Source organism: Bombyx mori, chromosome 23, assembly GCF_030269925.1.
Source record: "Bombyx mori chromosome 23, ASM3026992v2".
In the NCBI taxonomy this organism is placed as follows: domain Eukaryota; kingdom Metazoa; phylum Arthropoda; class Insecta; order Lepidoptera; family Bombycidae; genus Bombyx; species Bombyx mori.
Window position 1 is genome coordinate 10,314,257 of NC_085129.1, and position 23,491 is coordinate 10,337,747.

General features: G+C 36.6%; 1 protein-coding gene across 1 annotated transcript; it reads left to right on the forward strand.

Annotated features, from left to right (window-relative positions):
* The first annotated feature begins 1,502 nt into the window (after positions 1-1,502).
* LOC101736245 (circadian clock-controlled protein daywake) lies at positions 1,503-22,749 on the forward strand. The gene is made up of 5 exons (XM_004932615.5): positions 1,503-1,995; positions 14,480-14,699; positions 20,188-20,318; positions 21,496-21,651; positions 22,545-22,749. The coding sequence occupies exons 1-5, from the start codon at positions 1,914-1,916 to the stop codon at positions 22,706-22,708; spliced, it is 753 nt and encodes a 250-aa protein (XP_004932672.1). The 5' UTR covers positions 1,503-1,913; the 3' UTR covers positions 22,709-22,749.
* Positions 22,750-23,491: the final 742 nt, after the last annotated feature.

Below are 23,491 nucleotides of genomic sequence, written 5' to 3' on the forward strand. Positions count from 1 at the left end.
CTTTCGGTTACCATAACTAATAATGTAATCATAATTATTATTTTATTGGTCAGGAGGAAATCGCCGGACTTCCACCCTCCACTGGGGATCGCGGGCGGAGCACGTCGGAGTCGAACCGACTAAAACCTCCTTTCGCTCAAAAACCAACTTCCAAACCTCCCATGAGACAGAACTCATGAAAAGGCAAAGGGGGGAGAGTGAAGCGCTTAGCGCGGAGCACATCAAATCTCTCCCATCATCGTCCCCTCGGGACGTCGGACCGGCGGTCATCAGCGCCGCGACCACCAGCCCTCTCGGTCCGCAGGCTATCCGAAGCCCGCCTAGATGACGCCGGTTAGAGTGAGTTATCCTACGGTGGGTCAGAACCAGCCCGGGTCGAGGATAGCCGGCCTTCCATCACCCGGATAATGCAATCATAATAGGTGTGCATATTCAAAACGAAATGACACGCTGTAATGATTCAAGATGTATTATTTCATTAATTGACAGCATCCTCTAGAGGTCGATATGTCACTAGCAATTATCATTTAGGCTCCGGTTAAAATAATCAATGTTTCCACTATCAATACATAGGTATAATAAAACAGTATAGTCCGGTGTCTGTACATTGAAAAACACTGCCAAAAATCTATATTTTCTAGAAGAATTTGCTTATTTAGTGATGGTAGACCGTTTTGTGAGCCGCGATACATCGACTACCGATACTACTATCCTGCGTATTTCTGCCATGAAGCAGTTATGCGATCAGTTGGAAGAGTGGGACAGCTGCTGAAGACTTAGACCTCATGTCTCAAGTAGAGTGATATAAATCACGTTTTAATATGTATATAGGTTCCGGTAATCACTAAAAATCAGGTTTGCGCTGAGCTCGTTCGCATTTAAATGGAATGAAAAGCAAACAAAAGGAAGGGGTAACGAAAGTGGATTTATGCAAGACAAATAAAAAGAACAATATTTTATGTACGTTTGTTTTTTGCGTGCGTCTATGGAACTACAATTATACAAATTATAGATTTGTTTAGAACAAATCTGTTTCATTAAAAACTATGAATTTTTTTTTTTTAAATATGCCATAGGAAGTGAGACTTAGAGATCTAGTATAATATAGTTTTAGACACATCATTGAATAGCAGTCGTCGGTCAGAAATATTGACAATTAAAAACACGAGATTAAGCCGTAAAAGTAGTTTTAATTTTATTTTTAAACTACATATTTGTATAGCGAACAATTTTATTTCTACGCAAGTAGCTCTATTTGTCACTACATTTTAACAGAATTGAAATACAAGGAAATAGTTGAACTACGGGGAAAGATAATATTTTAAGCTACTGTTCATTCAACTGCTGAGCACGCGGCTCTGACCACACGATATTTTTTTTCTTTTGTTGCCCTTGTAGGCAAACGAGCATACGGCCCACCTGATGGTGAGTGGTTACCATCGCTCATGGACGTCAGCTTGCCAGGGGCAGAGCGAAGCCGCTGCCTACCGTTTAACTCTCCACAAGCCTCGTTTGAAGAAGGAGATGTCATGTTCTCGCAAGCGAAGCTACGGGCCTAAAGCTAGCTCCACTTAATTAATATCTGGTGGTCAATGACCATATCATCACAAACTTCTTAGTATTTTAAAGTTTACGTCGAAAATATTCGAAATTCGACAACGGTCAATGGAAACCAGCAAGCGAAAATGCACTTTTTGCTTTTAGCTTTAGACGTATTTTTGTAAGAGCAACAAACATCCATAAGACATGCTTAGATCGACCTACAAACACGCCGAGAGCTGAAGGTCTATGATCAATATTTTTGTATTTAGTCAATATATAGCAGTCGATGTCGCCGCTGCATCCAGTTCTGATTACGGCTTTATTTGTAGAACTTTGATTTCGAATTTTTTTTTTTTTAATCAACATTTGAAATGAATTTCCACATGTCTGTTTATGGTATTACGTTAAGTATTCTTCTACTTTTTTTCCGCAGCGGCTCAACAAAATTAGCACGTAAGTGTTTTTAATTATCTATCTTTTTATATTTTCTTTTATTCGTGAGATATTATGTACCCAAAAAGCGTGTTTTTAATTTACAAATAACTGATGCTTTTGGTCATGATCGATGCAATTATCCACTATCAATCCACAGTTTAGACACTGACTTATTAATTGTTGAAGCTATCCAATCCAACGGAACAAGTTGTTTTAATTTTTTTTATCATTCGATTTGGTTTATCAATATTAACGTCACCGCGTTGTTAAACTCCCATTCCCGCGCTTTTTTAATTGACTTTGTAGGCAAACGAGGTGAGCCGTATCCACCTGATGGTAAGTGGTTACCATCGCGATGCAATGTCAGGGGTACAGTCAAGTCGCTGCCTACCATACCATTACACCATACCATACCATGCTTACCATTTCTGTGAAGAATCTAATCGGTTACTATCACTGTAGCGAGCCTAAATTTTATATACCTATGTTAAATAAATAATATTCAATACGTTTATACATTTAAATTATAACAAAACAAACAAAAAAAGTCCAATAGTCTTTGAGTGATATTTGAATGAATAAATAAACCAATAGATACATACAACAACAAATAGATACATACAAAAACAGGTATAAGTATTAAATTGTTGAAATGGCTTTTTGGAAATAAATATTCGGGTTTATTTATACATAGTTTCGTTCTTAGTAAGCCTATATATAAACATAAGAAAACCAAGGAAACCATTTTAAACAATGACTTATTTAACCTTGCTTGAGGCCAATGTTAACTGGTTGTAATAAAACTTAAATAACCAGTACAATCAATTAGTATTATGACACTAAGCTTTTTATGAATCCGACAATCACCTTCGTAATCTTTACGTTCATCAGTAATAATGATATAATAAAATTTTATAACTTTTTTTTTATTTATTTATTTATATTGAGGTCAGTGAATATTAAGCCAAGGCTAAATATAATTAAGTAATTTTATCGCTTCGAATAATCTATGCGAGATTAGTTTGCGATTTATCATCGAACGTGCAAATTTTTGTACACCACTTATTTACGAAAAATTAAACAAACATCCAATATGAAAATAATAAATGTTCTTTTAAATGAACAAGAGGCTCGAAAATTAATTTTGGTTTAATTATTTTCAATTGTATTATCCAAATGTTTCCTCCACAACATATATTTACCTAACGATAATATTTAAAAAAATGTTAAATATCTGAGTTACCAACTGCTTTAAGCTATTCGATTAAAAACGCTAACATTGTGATCTTATTTACGCTTAATACAGTTTTCGATACATACATCAGATAAAAAAGTGGAGCCTGTGTAAAGCCTTAGATGTTTTTACAACAAGAACCACTCTGTGGCATATACGATGAATAATTAAACCCAACAAATGTTTTTTGAAATAATTATCCCTCTGTGCGCTTGTATATAAAGGCACTCCGTGGTTGCAAAGGTATTGGATTTGTAATTATATATTTCCGCACGGCAGTTATTCTTTTTACATTGTTGCGTGAACGAAGAACGAGCATTTTAAAAATATAGTTTTAATAAAAATCAAGATTTGTACTAATGTATCTATACATTATGTCCTTTATGCGTTCTTAAAACTATTCATCCTATTCATTCGCGAAGTAGTTGCTCTTGAGTTGGTAGGTCTCCTTCGGAGGCGCTCGGCCGGCTGTTAGCAAATCCCACCCCTCCTGGCTGAGCCTTTGCTCGCCCACCTGTCCTGGTGAAACTGGAAAGATCTCCGGGCCACCAGTGATCCTTCAATAATCTATATATAAAAATGAATTGCTGTTCGTTAGTCTCGCTAAAACTCGAGAACGGCTGGACCGAATTGGCTAATTTTGGTCTTGAATTATTTGTGTAAAATTTGTGTGTTTGTGTAAAAAAAATTACAATTTTGTTTTTCCTTCGATGTGTCTCCCGTCGGACGGATTCCTTTTGTTTGTTTTAAGTATATTTTATACAAAAGTTTAGGTCTTTTTTTTATCGATTGAGGCACTACGAAGTCTGCCGGATCAGCTAGTAAATAAATAATAAATAAAATATTCACCCTATTATAATAAAGTTTGGTACAGCAGTTGACATTCCAGGGAAGGCCTGACAGAGAACTATCCAAAATACGATGCGTGTATGTATGTGGTGTGCGAATATGGTGCGCGAGTAATTTAAATTTATCAATGTTTTTCACACAATTAACGACAGCCACCGCGGATCCTGATAGTATTTAATTGTTATAATACTAATTATTCGCCTCGTTGGTTTAGTTTTGACTCTAACTACTACATCAGGCTTGATTCTCGGTTGGAGCTATTAGATATGTGGTTTTGTTATAATTGATGTTATCGGGTCCACTAGGATATTACAATGATAAAGCCTGATATTACAATGATTAGCGGTAGGCAGCGGCTTGGCTCTGCCCTTGGCATTGCTGAAGTCCATGGGCGACGGTAACCACTCACCATCAGGTGGGCCGTATGCTCGTCTGCCTACAAAGGCAATAAAAAATTAAAAAAAAAAAGCCGCCGCCTATTTAAAAACATGAGTTTGAAATCACAATTGCACATATTGTATTATACCTATATATATTAAATAACTGGCTGTTTTACTTATATATCAAATTAGAAAGCTTGACTGCTTCGCTGTAGAAAGGCCAAATGGTAGTTAGTACCTTTTTTAATGATTGAAGGATTACTGGTGGCCCTGAGGCCTTTTCCAGTTTCACCAGGAGCCTGTGCTGGTGAAACTGGACTAATATAGTACTGCCAGACTCCAGTAATGACCATCGGTAAACATATTACCGAACAGATACCGCTCTGGGCACAACTAAAATAGTGCCACGCGCCGAGCTTCGAAACAAAAACACTTAATCTTCAACTCATAACTGCTCGTAATTCTACCTGTTTTTTAGGTAAAGGTAGCCCGCAAAATTATAATTTGCGTAATTACTGATTGTAGGACCTCTTGTGAGTACGCACGGGAAGCTACCACCGCCCTGCCTATTTCTGCCGTGAAGCAGTAATGCGTTTCGGTTTGAAGGGTAGGGCAGCCGTTGTATCTACGAGTATACTGAGACCGTAGAACTTATATCTCAAGGTGGGTGTCGCATTTACGTTGTTGATGTCTATGGGCTCCAGTAACTACTTGACATCAGAAGGGCTGTGAGCTCGTCCATCCATCAAAGCACTAAAAAAAAAAAAAACTTCAGATAATCTGTTTTCTGTCAAATATTTTTTACATCCAAAAGTCTGCCTCACAAAGAAAGCATTATTTAAATTGGTGCATAATCATGATACAATCGTGAATTTCGCACTTAATCGCACGAATCACAGTACTTCCCAGGGGAAATTACACGAAAAGAATGTCGTTCAATGTCTGTCTACGTCATAAAATTATTAGAAGCACCAAATACGCGATTAAGCAATAATGTCTAAAAGATTAAATTGATTTTAAAATAATAATATATTGTCTCTAGAGACATGCACCAAATATGCGATTAATTAAGTAATAATGTCTAAAATATTAAATTGATTTTAAAATAATAATATATTGTCTCTAGAGACATGCACCAAATACGCGATTAAGAAATATTGGTCTAGACATTATTGCTTAATCGCGTATTTGGTGCATGTCTCTAGAGACAATATATTTTAAAATCAATTTAATATTTAAAATAATCAAATCAATAGAGGAATTTAGTTTACAAAAATCTAAGTTTTTCCGAGTAACATTCTAGACATTGTTATTAATGGAACCCACAGTAAATAATTCTACCCATCTAAGCAATAAAAAAAAACTAATAAATTGGATATAGATTTATTGATTTGATTTGAAAAATAGAAGTAGATCTACTTGTGCATCCAAGCATGTGATCTAAATATGATTTAGCTTAGCATTTATTCTAAGTACTTCAGTGATGGTTTTTAAATCAGTGCTATCGAATTAGAAGAGGTATTTTCACGTGTTGTTTAAACATCAAATATCATTTCTGTTTGTTTTGTTTTCGTATTTCATAATACTTCAAACGGTGGTCATTATAGTGGAACATCGCAGCGATATATCACCTTAATCTAATCTTTAAAATTAGTTTCATTACTAACGCAATTTGACGAAATGCATTTTCAACAAATGCTTGTATTTTTTTGTTGCCTTTGTGGGCAGATCACCATAGTGACCCCTTATGATTAGTAATTACCGTCAACCATACGTATCAGCAATGCCAAGGCCACAGTTAAATCATTGCCTAAAGTATTTCGTATATTTGACGACTCAGCGGAGCGTGGCAGGCTTCGACTTTAATAATTGTTACTTTTAATGTAGTATCTGGGGTAGCAAGGGGGCGTGTAAATAGCCCTCCTGCGGCGGGAGCATATAAAGCGGGGTTGTAGAAAGGCGTGTAAATAGCCGTCCTAAGCGGTATGTGACAAATGTTTGTCACTTATAATTAGCGGAGCGGTAAAACTATATAGCGGTAAACAAAAGCTAGTAATCAAACTAAAGATATAAATTAAATACACATAAGCGAGCGGGCGGGCGAATGATTACACGGACACAGCAATAAAATGGCAATAAATTAAAAGAACTTGCACTCACCTGTAGATCTTGCCAGTGACTGTTGTGCGGGCGTCGGCGATGGATGCACGCGGGCGGCGGGAGGGGGTGACGAAGCTCACGTAGCTTTTCGTAAGCACAAGCACCACACAATATACAAGTGCCGCCATCTAGGCAGCTAGCGGTAAAGCGTGATCGATCGGGTAGAACCACGCTTTGGATAGTCGCGGTAATTAGTAACTAACAAACTCCAAAGGTGGCGCCATCCCAATAATTCATTAGCATCCCATTACTAAATCCGCGCGTGACCATCCTGCCCGCCTTGAAAGTTCGCAGGACTTTCAACAAATATATAAAGATACTAAGATAGGAAGCATAAAGCTTAAATAGCGGGAAGTTATTTGAAAAGAAACAAATTTTAATTAATAATAAGCCATCATGAATGTTTACGAGTAGAGTTGAAGCGGTTGATGACATGCGGTACTCTAATTTATTCTAGCGGTAGCGGATATAATTTTACAACTGGACGTTTAAGAAATCCAGATTTCGTTTTTACCAAAGCAACGCGTATAATGTTATCGGCACCTGGATACACCTCTTGTATAACGCCAAGTGGCCAGCGGAGCGGTGGAATGTCATCTTGATGAATAAGAACTACTGTCCCAACCTTCACGGGGTTATCTGATGTACACCACTTCTGTCTGACTTGCAACGTATGCAGGTACTCTAATCTCCATTTCCTCCAATAGGAATTAACCAAACTATCTAACAACGCTTTGCGATTAGTTAGACTCATCTGATTTGCGGACAATTCAGACGCGGGTAAATACTGCAAAGGAGTGGACATCAAAAAATGTGCGGGTGTGAGAATTTCGGGGTTGGGATCTGCGGATAAAAGACATAAAGGTCTGGAATTCATAAGACATTCTATTTGATTCAACACAGTTAACATCTCTTCGTAAGTGAGAATTTGTGCGCCTATTACTCTATTTAAATGAGTTTTAACGGATTTAATGTTTGATTCCCATAAACCTCCAAAATGTGGAGCCCGAGGCGGGATCATCATCCAAATGATTCGGTATTTAGTTAATTCATCATTCCATGCGGATATAAAATTATTTGAAACTAGAAGTTTATACATTTCATCTAACTGAGCCTTTGCGCCAACAAAATTAGTGCCATTATCTGAATACATGAAAGAAACTGGACCTCGACGAGATATAAAACGTTTGAAAGCGGCAAGAAATGAGTCCGTTGACAAATCCGAGGCTAACTCAATATGTATAGCCTTTGTCGTTAAGCATACGAACAGGCAAATGTAAGCCTTTTGTGAATGATGACCACGTTTGCGTACAAGCGTTATCTTAAATGGGCCCGCGTAATCTACTCCCGTGTGACAGAAAGCTTTGGCCTCCATTACACGGCTTGACGGAAGGTCAGCCATCATGGGAGTTGGGTGTGAAGGTGATACTCGAAAACATGATTTACACATATGCACTCTTTTTCTTATAACGTTTCTAGCGGACAATATCCAAAAGCGTTGACGAATAATGGACATCAAAAGGTCCGGACCGGTGTGCAAGTTTGTATTATGAAAATAATCAACAATAATATTTATTATGTGATCGTGTTTTGGCAATAAAGCGGGGTGTTGCGTTTCAAACGGTAAATCAGAGCTCGAAAGTCTACCCTGAATACGCAAAATTCCATCTTCGTCAATAAATGGACTAAGTTTACGAATATTTTTCGAAGGTAAATCTAATTTTCTAATGCTGGCAATATCATGACCAAAATATTTAGCTTGAAGAGCTCGAATAATAGCTTTCTCAGCAGTATTTAAATCGGATGCGGTTACAAACTTGTTTCGCGGTAGTTTTCTTATAAATCGAAGTACATAAACAACACAGCGAAGAAGTTTTGACCATGACGAAATTCTCAACCCAAGTTGATATATTGGGGAATCTTCGACAACAGTTAAAGCGGTAAGTGTTACAGATTTTTTCATTTCAGGTATGTCACTTCCAGATTTACAAGGTACAAAAGGTTCAATAGGCCATTGTGAAATAGGATAGCAGGCCCAAGAAGGACCCTGCCACCAAAGCGAGTTATTAATAATTTGTGACGGTAAAAGACCTCGTGACACACAATCGCTAGGATTTTCCTTACCATTAATATGAAAAAAGCGGTCAGGTGATAAATTCTCCTGAATTTGAGCGATGCGGTTTCCTACAAATATTGACCATCTATGCGGGGAAGATTTAATCCAAGAAAGAGCAATTGTAGAATCTGAGAAAGCGTATATAGCGGTGATAGGATGTAAAGAATTATAAGCGTTATAAATAAGTTTAACTAATTTTGACAAAAGAAGAGCGGCACAAAGCTCAAGGCGAGCTAATGTAGTTATCTTAACCGGAGAAACCTTTGATTTTGAGCACAATAATCTTAAAGTAATATCTCCTGTGGGATCTGTAATGTGTAAATAAACAACGCAACCGTAAGCGTTCAAGCTTGCATCACAAAATGCAACAATATTTACTTCACAGTCTTTAAAAACTCCAATATGGCGCGGTATTGCGATAGTTGAAAGCAATGGAAGCTCTTTCACAAGTGAAGAGTAGCGGTAAATAATTGTATCTGGAGGTGTATCATCCCAGTCTATTTTAGAATTCCAGAGTTCTTTAATAAGCAATTTAGCGAACAGTATAACTGGAGCAACTAAACCAAGCACGTCGAACAAGCGTGCGACTAAAGATAATATTGTTCTTTTAGTGCACTTTTCATTAGTGTTTGAGCTCGTCATAAAAAATGAGTCATTAGCGGGAAGCCACGCAAGGCCTAAAACTTTCATGGTATTATTAGCATCATCAGAGAAGCTTACAGAAGAGCGGTGCGTTTCCGGAAGGCTATTAAGAAAGGCAGTGGAGTTACTTGCCCATTTTGTTAAATTAAAACCTCCTGATTTAAAGAGTGAAATTAGTTGTTTCGATAGTTTGATAGCTGAAATATCTTCGTGTAGGGATGTGACGAGATCATCCATATATAATTGAGACTCAGCTACACTAGCGGCTTCTGGATAACGATAACATTCTTCTGATGCTAATTGACGTATAGTACGCATTGCTAAATAAGGTGATGACTTTAAACCAAAGGGCAGACAGTTAAAAGCGAAAATGCGAAGTTTATCATTTTTAAAGCGGTACAATATTTTTAAATATTTATGGTGGTCTGTGGTCACCCTAATGCGTAAGTACATTTGTTCCACATCAGCGCACAATGCCACAGGGAACAAACGAAAGCGGAGTAAAAGCAAAAATAAGTCTGCCTGTAAATTTGGACCAGTATGCAAGACGTCATTAAGTGACAGTCCACTAGATGTTTTAGCACTAGCATCAAGAACTACACGTAGTTTAGTGGTAGTCTTGCTTGGGCGGATAACTGCATGGTGCGGTATATAATAACCGTTATCGGTTTCCTTAGCGGTGTCGTTAATTTCAGTTAAATAACCTTTACTAATGTAATCCTGTATAACGATATCGTAATCATCGCGGAGTGAGGGTAATTGAACAAACTTACGTTCGAGCGAAAGAAAACGGCGGTGAGCAACAGTATAAGACTTGCCAAGGTCAGCGGGATTTCTACTAAATGGTAACTCAACCGTATATCGGCCATCATTATCGCGGGTAATTGTAGAAATATATTTGTTTTCACACTCGGCTTCCTCAGGGCTAAGATGACGCTCATGAGGAATCTCCTCTAATTCCCAAAATTTATGTAAAAATGACTCAAGGTCTTTATGCGTTATAGATGAGAAAGTTTTATTTAAAGTGAATGCAGAATGAATTTTAGTATTTTCGAAAGCGGGTGGATTATCAATATAAACTGTACTAGATAGTCACAAAGAGGTATTATTATCATTTATAACAGAAAAATTATCATGTTGCGGTTTCATAATGCCGGTGTAACTCACTTCAGGTACGTCACCCATAAGAACATAACCGAAGGTTGTCTCTACGGCAGGTGGCGCTAGTGAGCCGGTATCTATACGATTACCTAAGTATATATATGGAAATAACTGAGCACCTAACACCATATCAATCACACCTGGAACGTTCCAGTTTGAATCGGCAAGCGGTAAATTACGTATATGATTCATATTTGAGGAATTTATAAAATAAGCGGGTAATTTATCTGTAATACAGTCTACTACTAAAGCGTGAATATAATATTTATTAGGAGAAAATCTAGATTCAATATTTAAATAAACATATCCGTGAATCGGGCGAGCGGTTAATCCAATACCTCTAATATAAGAATTATTTAAAGGTATAATCGGTAATTTAAGTAATTTACAACAATTGACAGTTATTAAATTATTTTGGGAACCATTATCTATTAAACATCTAACTATTTTACGTTCCCCTTTATTCGAGTGAGCGTATATTTGAGCGGTTGATAATAAAATATTACTATTCGATTTTATTTCCGAACTGTGAGTCAACGTGGTAGCGGTCGTATTATTTTGTTGTTGTATCGTTCTGTTAGAGTGTAAACAAGTATTCGAAGCGGCATCATGATGATCGTAACTCTGAACAACAGGTTGAGATTGAACCTGGGACCGACCGTAATCGGGCCGCGCGGCATCACTCGGAATTCCATGTACCTGCGACCGACTGACCTGCCTGTCCATATCAGCGTAGTCATTCGATGGACTGGGTACGCTTTTACTTTTTCGATTCGCCCGTTTATTACCAAAACACAACAAAGTATGATGATATTTCTTACAATTATTGCATGTTAACTTTGATTGACATGCTTTTAATGTATGCGATAAGCTTAAACAATTGATGCAACCCTTGTGCGATTTAATAAAATCATAACGTTCTTGCGGTGAAATAATATTTTTAAATTCATTACAACGATATAACTGCGTGTGGTGCGAGCTCGAGCAAAGATCGCACGTAGATAACGAAACCGGTTTGTTAACCCTTTCAGTGCGGACTGGGTCATTATAACTACTAGAAATAAACGATTTGTGATTTTTAGATTTCTCTATGTTACACTTCGGTGCAGAGCGTTCTAATGTTTTTATCTGATCCTGTATGAATTTAATAAACATTTCAGTTGTGGGTATTTCAATACCACGAACCGATGCTTCAAACGAATGTAAAGTTTGAGGATCCAACCTTCTCAGTGAGCATTGTAATAAAATAAAATCAGTCAAATCAAGTAAATTTAATTGTTTTAAAGCGGCAATCGAAGATGAAATTTTTTCAATATACATATTTAAACTATTTGCGGTAGGTGAACAATTTTTTAAATCTAATATATTATTCAGATAATGACATCCTAAAGCTCGTTTATCCTGATATTTACTAATTAGATTCGACCAAATAATATTATAAGTTTCACCTGTGGGTATTATACCAGCGGTTAACTTTAATGCACTATGTGTTAATTTGCCCATTAAATACTGCACACGTTGCGCATCAGACAGTTGCGGGTTATCGTGGATGTTAGCTTTAAAAGCCTGGTAAAATGTTTCCCATCCTTCAAGAGAGCGTCCGTCAAAGGAAGGAAGTGAAATGGTTGGCAATGTTACATTTATGGCGGCGGTAGTTCTCATTACATTTGACGAATTACCAATTGTAATTTTGTTACGAGCGCGTCTTACGTAATTATATAACGTGTCAAAAGACGATAAAGCTGCGTATTCAGGCTCAACTTCGGGGTTTTGCTTTAAATTTAAATCATTGATATCATCCAAATTGCTTTCAAATCTAACACGCATGTCATCAATCGATTCTGATTCGGCAAGAAAAGTTTCAATTAATTCCGAATCAAACTCCGAAATATTTTTTGATTTATTATATAAATCATTAATTTGTGCAAATACTAAATTATTCTTCGCGATAAGTTTCTTTAGTTGTCTATTTTCCATAATGAAGTTTTGAAATAACTGACTAAAAAATAACACTAAATGAACTACGTTAATAAATATAATTCAATATGCGGTTACGAGTTATTATTACTAATAGCGATGAATGTAATTAACTTTTACATACAATACAATACTGTAACAAAATGGCGAATGGGGGTAATCATAAATTAATTATAATTTTAATTAAAATTTAAGCTGGATCTAATCCAGGCTCGCAGGACCAAACTATGGGGTAGCAAGGGGGCGTGTAAATAGCCCTCCTGCGGCGGGAGCATATAAAGCGGGGTTGTAGAAAGGCGTGTAAATAGCCGTCCTAAGCGGTATGTGACAAATGTTTGTCACTTATAATTAGCGGAGCGGTAAAACTATATAGCGGTAAACAAAAGCTAGTAATCAAACTAAAGATATAAATTAAATACACATAAGCGAGCGGGCGGGCGAATGATTACACGGACACAGCAATAAAATGGCAATAAATTAAAAGAACTTGCACTCACCTGTAGATCTTGCCAGTGACTGTTGTGCGGGCGTCGGCGATGGATGCACGCGGGCGGCGGGAGGGGGTGACGAAGCTCACGTAGCTTTTCGTAAGCACAAGCACCACACAATATACAAGTGCCGCCATCTAGGCAGCTAGCGGTAAAGCGTGATCGATCGGGTAGAACCACGCTTTGGATAGTCGCGGTAATTAGTAACTAACAAACTCCAAAGGTGGCGCCATCCCAATAATTCATTAGCATCCCATTACTAAATCCGCGCGTGACCAGTATCTTTATACTTTAGATCACATTATTTAAAGGTTTCTTGTGGTAGGTTGTTGCCGCTGGTAGGACATCTTGAGAGAAACAACGGTTAGGTACCATCACCATATCTATTTAGGCTGTAAAACAGTAATGCATTTTGGTTGGAAGGGCCAGACGTTGTACTATAGAAGTGAGAGTTAAAACTCATTTTTCAATTGGGGCATTTAGGCTGTTGATGTCTATGGGCTCCGGTAATTACTTAATGCTAAACGGTTCGTACGCTCGTTCATCCATTTTGACAATAAAAAAATCAGAATTTCTACATTTATTATGTTCTCGATATTTCGGCACTGTTGCAAACGCTATGATCAAGACGAAACGAATAGATTGAAGATTGCGGGGGTAAAATTTTGGGAGTCAAAAAATCGGTCTACCTTGGTTTTAGACCCTAATGGTATAGACCCTAATGGTATAGACTAATAGTCCCGACATTTTTTTCCAAACACTTATCTCTGTACTTTGTGACTACATAAGCATATTGGTTAGTAGCCATATAATCATTATTTTTATTGGTTTTGAAAACCAACCAATATGAATCAAAAGGCCACTAATATTCTTCAGGCATAAGTGTAAATCTGAAGGACCATTGCCTTTAACCTGAAACGAGTGATTGCAGTTTTACATACAGGGGTAGTGTAATCATATCCTCCCAGCCGTGTTAGATCGCTAGTGATGGAAACTAGAACCTTCTGAAGCCCTTATTCGTCTGTATCTTTTAATTTATAGCTAGCTAAACAATTTTCTGTAGATCTTCTAAGTGTAATAGTAATCCATATATATAAAAGAAAGTCGTGTTAGTTACACTATTTATAACTCAAGAACGGCTTAACTGATTTGGCTGAAAATTGGTGGGGAGGTAGCTTAAAACCAGGAGAAAGACATAGGATACTTTTTATCACGTTCCCATGGGACGTGACATAAAACGTGGTATAACAAAACGCAACTGATATGGAATAACAAAACGCAACTGACAGCTAAACGTAATATATTCTATGGTTAATTATAGTAGAATTTTTAAGTTGAACGGTTGATGTGTTTGAAACAAACCCTGTGGCGGAACAATGTTCGCCGGGTCCACTAGTTATTAGAAATAATCTTTCATAGGGCAATGGTATTGATAGACATTTGATGAAAGTCCTAAGATTAACATGTATTTATTGATTTCATTTATTAATTTCAGCTGACTACATACATCCATGTAACGACACGTCCAGCGAATGCTTAGTGAAGGCAACACAGGACGCGGTTCCGCATTTCGTAAGGGGTATTCCCGAACTTGACATTCCGACATTAGACCCGTTCGTGATCGAGGAGCTGTCCATACCGTTGAGCGGTGTCAAAGTCACCTTCCTTCAAGGAAAAGTATCTGGATTTAAAAACTGCATAGTCGATAATGTTATGTAAGTTGTTTTGCTTAACTCCAAACATTTTGGTGAAACGTGGCAGGTAGGGTACTAATTCGCCGCTTAGTCAGTATGCGGTAATTGTGATAAAGAGAAACCTGGGCATAGAACACAACTTTTTCAGATCTTACTTCGTGGTAGGGGTATCTCAGTCATCCGAGAGGGCCGTCGGGTTAGGTGATCAAAGGGAAACAATCTGATCTAGTGTTATGCCTCCCCCTCTCATCCCATTTCCAAGTTATGTATCGCTGAAAATTGGACCTTAAATTGCAAACGCGTCTGGGGGATCGTTTAGTAGGTTTGTCTTTCCACACACCGCAGCCCCAACACGTTGAATGATGGTCTGGTTTAACTTTTTATTCTTTAGGCGTACACTTTAGAATGCACTTTCTTCTCTATTGCCCTAGTCTACTGATTTCTATTTTGATTAAAGTACAAATCGACATATTGATTACCATGCAGTTATTACTGTAGTTATTATCATTCGTTTACAATTAAAAGCGTTTTGTCCATATTTTGCCCTAATTCCTTGGGCACGTATGAGTTGATAATTCGATTGCCACGTAACGTCATTCAAGCCGTAATCTAGGCATAATGAAACAAATGAACCAACATGTAGCATTAGAGACACTTTCGCTTGAAAATCGAAAAATTCTAAACCACAATTGCTCTTCTTCAACAAAGTTCAACAAGACATCGTGCTGTTTTAATTTTTTCTTTTCATTCTTAAAGCGGGCCTGTCTTAAAAATGAAAACATTTCTATTATTTTGTAACTTAACCGCATAACATACCGCACAACAGCAGTTGAAGCGTGAGCTATATTTCACGTACTCCATTAAAAAAACAAAAGCGGTGGCCTTAAATTAATCCTCACAGTTCTTGTGCTGATTTGTCGCATTGTAATCTGCCCTTGTTAACATAAGAACACCTCACGCTCATGCAACATTTTCGTCATGTATATTCTATGAAGGTAATAAAGACAAATCGAGACTAAAGTTCACTTAGTTGGGTCAAGGAAGACTTGAATACGAAACACGTTTTGAAAATGCCGTGAATCTAAAAGGTAAATAAGATCCTTATATTTGTCGATTCAATTATGTTAAGTAAAATGAAATTTGTTTTTTATGAATAAATTTGAAAGTTGTTAACATCGATCGCATGGGGTTTACGAAAGATTGAAAAATGAAATACCCGTGAGTAGAAAATAGGATTGTGTGGGAAAATAATATAATCTTCAAAGTAATAAGTCCACATTAAATTATAGCCGCTTTCCCGATATCAATATTTTAAAAATCTCTGATGTATTGTATTGTGCATACTTTGTCTGTGGAAACAGTCTATTGTGTTGAATTCATGTGTCTATATTTTGCATTATCAACAGCTTCATTAATTCCTCAGTTATCTAATTTATGATATATACCTTGATCAGAACTCACAATAATATTAGATATAATTAATTTGTGACACTCTATCCTTCCAAACTTGTGAAATTCGTTTTGGTAAAATATTGAAAAGTCATAGTTGTTTCTTAAGAGATAAAACTCCTGGTTTACTCATATCCAGTATTCGAATCATGCATACAGACTAATAGTATTCTAAGGAAGTGTATCCTTAACAGCTACTCACTAGGTACTTTCCCGATGAAGGAACAGCAACGTATAATATAAAAAATTACATTCTCAAAATTTATGAGTACTTATTTTGGACCGTATTATGATTATATGCGGATAACAGGACAGCAAAAGCCAGGATGCAGAAATACGTTCCAATTTGAAGGGTGGGACAATCATTATATAATACGCTTGAGACTTTTGATATAAAAGACTTTGACCTCACGCCTTAAGGTAGGCGACGGCTTTCATGTCATAATATCTACCGACTCCGACAACGACTTAACACCAGGTGGACCTGGTGGCAGTGGTGAACTCATACACAAATTAATGCAATAAAATACAAATCAACAAATTCAATACAAATCAAATAAATTTTTTTATTGCTTCGATGGGTAGACGAGCTCACAGCCCACCTGGTATTAAGTGGTTACTGGAGCCCATAGACATCTACAACGTAAATGCGCCACTCATTTTGAGACATAAGTTCTAAGGTCTCAGTATAGTTACAACGGCTGCCCCACCCTTCAAACCGAAACGCATTACTGCTTCACGGCAGAAATAGGCAGGGTTTCTTGTTATCTTGTTTGTACAGTTGATAATAACTATCTAAATCTTAATTATCTTTAGGTTAGGAATATTATGTTCTTTTTTTATAATAAATAAAGTTTGATTATTTAAAAAAGTAAACAATACAAATTATCTAAACTGTATTATAAATATGAATCTTTATGGATTTCAAATTGATCACATAACAAGAATTAAATTACATTTAAAAGACTGTGATAATCAAATTAAAAATTTAATGACACGAACGTTTATCTGTGTGATTATTGGCTATCAACTATACGAGGTGTAAGATGACAAAGGTAATTAATAACGTTAATTGTAGCAGTTACTAAACAAACTGAGATAATAGAATTCTAATCAAATTTTGTTATGAAATGAAAAATCGAACTAATAACAAGTACGGAAAAGATGTAGTATTGCAAAAGTTTTATGTTTACAATTTTATTTTAATTTGAAATTTACATCTTACTACACTAACTAAATAGAAATTCGAACTCGTAAATTTATTGTATGAAATTTTGGTATTTATACTAAGCAAGCACTAAAGGATTTTATAAATTTCACCCATAAATGGATAAAATAAAGGATGACGGATTTGAAATTAATACGCCGGGTAGTTTCTCGATTTGGAAAGAAGTAGCATCAAATCCGATATTAAACATACTATAAAATAAGGAGTTGAAGACATAATTAACTTCGAGGACTTTCAAGGTTGTCACCAATCTAAGTAATAAAAAAAAAAAAAGATCACAGAAACTGTTATGTCATGTATTTGAAATATAAAATTATTAAAATCGCGAGATCAAAACGTTCAAGTAGTTCTGTAATACCTATACTACGAATACTGTATGAAATAACAAAATAAAATACGTCGAACTTAAATTTTATTAATAACTTGTAAAGTACTGGTGGTAGGACCACTTGTGAGTCCGCGCGGGTATATACCACCACCCCGCCTATTTCCGCCGTGAAGCAGTAATGCGTTTCGGTTTGAAGGGTGGGGCAGCCGTTGTAACTATAGTTGAGACTTTAGAACTTATATCTCAAGGTGGGTGGCGCATTTACGTTGTAGATGTCTATGGACTCCACCACTTAACACCAGGTGGGCTGTGAGCTCGTCCATCAATCTAAGTAATAAAAAAAAGAAAAGAAAGTATGTCAAATCTCTTAAACGACAGTGTGTGCTATACAATAATTCTATCTTTCTTTCGCTAGCATCTAACTACTACTACTACGACTCCTAATCATTATTCATGCCAGGAACATCACCAGTTAGCCACCTACCGCTAAGTTCTTTCAAACTACTTTTGAACTAGGAACTAGGAATGTCATAGCGGACGGGAATCATGTAAATACTCGAACACTATTCTTATCGCTCATAAACATTAGTAGTTTTATGGACATAGCCAATTAGCTTAAGCCTAGCCTAGCCAACGCCCTCAAGGCGAGCTCTCGGCTCGTCGACCGAGGGAACCGGCGGTCGTGTTGTCGACCACTGCCGTTACGACGTCTGGAGGACGGCGGGATGGATATAATATTCTCTCTGCGTCAACCCTGTCCCACTGTCTCAGTGGCCCCGACTGGGCTCCGACCCGGTCCGGGGTAGGGCGCCGGCTGTGTGCGGCAGGAGCTTTTAGTGAGATTCAACTCCCACATATCCCCACCCGCGCAGCGAGCTCCCAACTCGCCGATAATGTTCTCTTATAAAACCTTGTTTAAAAAAGCACTGTACATGCGGTCACAGCATTAGGTGAGGAGCACTGGAGCACGTTTTGACAAAAAACATTACTCCCCTTCTGGGGCACTCGACTAAAAAATCTTCCGTTGAATGCTCGCAGTGTACAAGCTTAATAATCCATAAACATTAACAGCACGAGCTCTTGAGTTGCGTAACACGGCAAACTGGTTTACAAGGCAAAAACAATTTGATGCTTAATCTATGTTTATATTTTGCATTTTTTGTAACTAATCTTTGATGGTATCTTTGCATGTATCATTCATTCTGAAACGGTTCGGTTCACATCAATTCTGAAGGTCGTGTCTTGTTTGAGCACTGCTATCTGATAATTTGTTGCAAATTCTTCTCCACGTGTTTCTATATCTTTGGCAGTCATTAATGCTTCAGTTATGGGCATGCCGGTGAGTGATGCGATCAGTTTTGACCAAGAGGTTAGCGATCGACACGTAGTCTTTTCCCATCGATATCACCATCATCTCAGCCTGTACACTGTCCACTGCTAAACATAGGCCTCCCCAACTGATTTCCAGTGTGTCCAGTCTGTTGCCACCTGCATCCAACGTGACCCAGCGATTTTCACTAGGTCGTCGGTCCATCTGGTATTCCCATCGATATGGCCCTCTATTATTAGCTCTTCGTGGTTGTCAGTAACTTGTCCGAAATAGTTAAATATGCGCTAATAGAATGTAGATATTCTAAATGTCATACGAAGCTCTTTGACAATGGATGAGTTTGTTCGGTAGACAAAAAATTAGCTTAGATGTACAAACCGGTACTCATAAATGATATATTTCCATAATTAGATATGAAGTTAAAGGCTTAATTGCATCAGAATAACCTTTCTGGGTTACAAATCTAATTATTGACTTGAGGAATAGGAAATTGGCATGATGAATAACAGTAACCTACAAAACGTGTTTTAGTCGATGCACAGGCATCAGTTGAAGGGTCACTCGTTGTTAAAGTAACATAATAATTACATCATACAGTATTTAATGATTATGGTATGTTATAATGCTATGTCGATACTTAAATGCGAGACAAAAGTATGGACATAAGTAATGATTTTAAATTTTATTTGCTAACTGTTATGTTATAATGCAATGTAATGTAACTGTTATACTTGTGGGTGCGATTTTCGATCGGTTTTTTTAACAATACTTTTTGTTGGTATTTTTTTGATCCGTAAAACAATTGAAAATAGGCTGGGACTATTTCTGTGTAAATATAAATTTCTTCATTGTATTAAAATTATTCAACATTTTATTAATAGTAACCTTGTTTAATTTGGATTCAATACCGAAGATGAAATTGCAAAAAAATAATCGGAGTAACAACATTATGTGCATATAAAAAAATGTTAGATGTAAATATATTAGAGCTGTTTTTTTTTACATGTTACAAACAATTCCACTCTGTATTATTGAAATAAGATAAAATACCATGACATATTTATCTGATAAAACACAAATAATATATCTGAATCATACTAATCGCAGCCATTCTGTGGAATCTGGAAGTGTAAATCTACATTGAAATCAAATTAACTGGTTTCTTTATTTTCAGATCGGAATTAGATAAACGACATTTCGTGCTCCAATTTCACACTAATTTAACGATCAAAGGACAATATACAGCTGTGGGAAGACTGTTATTATTCCCTATAAACGGAGAGGGTGATGCCACGATAAAATTAAGTAAGTGTCTTGCACAAAATTCAATGAACACAGCACAGCACAGTAATAGCGCACAGTAACACATTGTTTTAAATATTACGAGTATTGTGAATTAAAAAAAGTGTAGTGTAGGGGTGAATAAAATTAAATTATCAATGAAATATTTTTAAATCAATACTAAATTTATAAAAATATTTAGATTTCAAAATTCTGTGGCCAATTTATATTATTTGGAATTGCAATGTGTCAGTTTGAGTTAACAACAAAGATATTACAAAATAATATTTTTATTTTATTTTATAACAACTATGAGGCAAACGAGCAAGACGGGTCACCTGATGGTAAGTGATTCACCGCCGCCCACGGTCACTAGCGTTATTAAATATTTGCTAAAAAAAAATCGCAGAAACTTTGCCGTATTGCTTAACAAATTTAATAAACATTATTTTAATCAGATTACACAGTATCGTAATGAATGCATAGTTTTTATATTAATGAGGCTTTGTTTTGTAGTTGATTTTACGGCATATAAGGCCTTGAAAGAAGGCTACTTGCTTGTGGGCCATGTCTAAAAATGTACACACAATTATTAAATGTAAAAATAGATAAATTAATTTGCTATGTAGGTACACTGCTAATTTTTTACAATTACCTACAATAGTTGGAGTTTTTTTTTTTTTAATTTAAATAAACTTTATTAACAATAATTATGTATTGACCCGATTTGATTACTTACTAATATGTTTAGTCCTTATTTTTTTGCATTCGTCCGAACTGTGATAGTGTGTAGGTCCTTAAGCTTACTGCACAATAAGCTCTAACGATGTCATTAATTTGTTGATCTACTAAATGTTCGTATCACATGGGCTCACAACAATTTTTTGTTGAACTGATTCAGATCTTATGCTGCATTGATTGCAAAGGTTCTTAAATGTTGGAAATCATCGGTTCATTTTTGCTAGTTTCTGTGATTGTCCAGAAAAATTCGGGTTCATTTAATGCCAAAAAACAAATCAGGTCTTCTCCTAATTAAAATACATTGGTTTTTTTAATGAGTGAGAATTGAATAGGTTTTTTCAATAAGCCTATTCTCAGAGTGCTTATAGAAACTAAAAAAATAAACTTATTATGGTTAACTTATTTAACTAAAAAATTCCGAACTATTATATAAAATAATAATACATTTAAATGTTTTTAGCTAACCTGAGGATGAAAGTAGACATCAACACCAAATATATAAAAGGCAAAAACGGACTTCATCACTTCGGATTGAGAAACTACAAATACACCTTTGATTACGGTGACCGGGTTTCCTTTGATTTGCAGAACATATTCAAAGAGAGCAAACAACTTAGTAAGTATTATTAGTAATATTAGTAATATATTATTAGTAGTAGTATTATTAGTAATATATTATTAGTAATATTATTTAACGTACGTCGATCGCTTCACGTTGCGTATTAGATCCTACATATTTATAATAGTATTATAATCTATATATTTAGACGAAGGCAAAACAGTTTAGAACAACTCTTCTTTGATTAGCTTCATTTTGATAATTATAAATGTTAAATAAACTCGAAAATACCTTGTTTTACAAAGTTTCAATAACAATAGAGAATATTTAATAAGCAACATCTAAATATTTAGGTATCAGAGATTATGGTCTATTTTAGGTATAAGATCTTAAGAATTTTACCATTGTTTTTTGTTCGTCAGAAGCTGTAAAATAATTTAGACTAAGTAACAATAAATAAAATAAGGTTTATGATGTTTCATAGCACACTACTTTTTATGTCACACTTCACACCATTTACATAATTATTAAGAGCCGATTTTAATAAACGAAAATATAGTGTCTCTGGTAAAGAAGTAAGTACAACAAGGAACACTTTCATACCGGTGGTAGGACCTCTTGTGAGTCCGCGCGGGTGGGTACCAGCGCCCTGCCTATTTCTGCCGTGAAGCAGTAATGCGTTTCGGTTTGAAGGGTGGGGCAGTCGTTGTAACTATACTGAGATCTTAGAACTTATATCTCAAGGGGGGTGACGCATTTACGTTGTAGATGTCCATGGGCTCCAGTAACCACTTAACACCAGATGGGCTGTGAGCTCGTCCACCCAACTAAGCAATAAAAAAAAAACACATATGCATTAATTTGTCTTAAAAGGGGTTCGCACTAGAAGTAGGTAGGGGTTGGTACGCCCTACTACCAGTAAACTACATATGTTACCATTTGTTTTACAGGTGACACTGTATTAAATTTCCTGAATGAAAACTGGAAAACAGTTGCGGAAGAGTTTGGGAAACCCATCGTGGATTACGCCGTAGAACTGGCTATCAATACCATTAAAAAATTCTTCCTAGCTGTCCCCTACGAAGAACTTATCAACGTTCCGATACCTATATAACATAAGAATACTATTTAAAATAAAATATTTTTTTACGTTTTCTCAAACGTTTAATTTCTTAGAAGTTAGTAGCATAGTTAGAAAATTTGTTATTATTATATCCCTTCCTGCATTTTAAATCGCTGCCTATTTTGGCTCTCCACAAATGACATTAAAACGTAGGATTAAATAAAAATGCAGCTCTTATGATCGATAGAATTAAAAAAAAGATAAAACACAAGCCTTGGAAAGCAAGGGCGAGGCTCTCGCTGTGAGCCTTGACATCACGAAGGCCTTCGACAGGGTCCGGCATAGGGCACTTCTATCGAAGCTTCCAGCTTATGGGATCCCTGAGGGACTCTGCAAGTGGATCGCTAGCTTTTTGGATGGACGGAGCATCACAGTTGTCGTCGACGGCTGCTGCTCCGATACCATGACCATCAACGCTGTTGTTCCACAAGGTTCGGTGCTCTCCCCCACGCTTTTCAATCTGCATATCAATGACATGCTATCTATTGATGGCAAGGAGTATCCCTGCAGCTTTCCGCGAGTATCAGCATTCTGGGGGTCGATATTTCGAGCGATGTCCAGTTTCGGAGTCATTTGGAAGGTAAAGCCAAATTGGCCTCTAAAATGTTGGGAGTCCTCAACAGAGCGAAGCGGTATTTCACGCCTGGACAGAGACTTGCGCTTTATTAAGCGCAGGTCCGGCATCGTGTGGAGTACTGCTCTCACCTCTGGGCCGGGGCTCCCAAATACCAGCTACTTCCATTTGACTACATACAGAAACGGGCTGTTCGGATG

Coding starts and splice junctions, on each gene's coding strand:
- LOC101736245 (XM_004932615.5), top strand. CDS start 1,914: ATGAATTTCCACATGTCTGTTTATGGTATTACGTTAAGTATTCTTCTA. Junction 1,996..14,479: donor CGGCTCAACAAAATTAGCAC/GTAAGTGTTTTT, acceptor TATTAATTTCAG/CTGACTACATACATCCATGT. Junction 14,700..20,187: donor TGCATAGTCGATAATGTTAT/GTAAGTTGTTTT, acceptor CTTTATTTTCAG/ATCGGAATTAGATAAACGAC.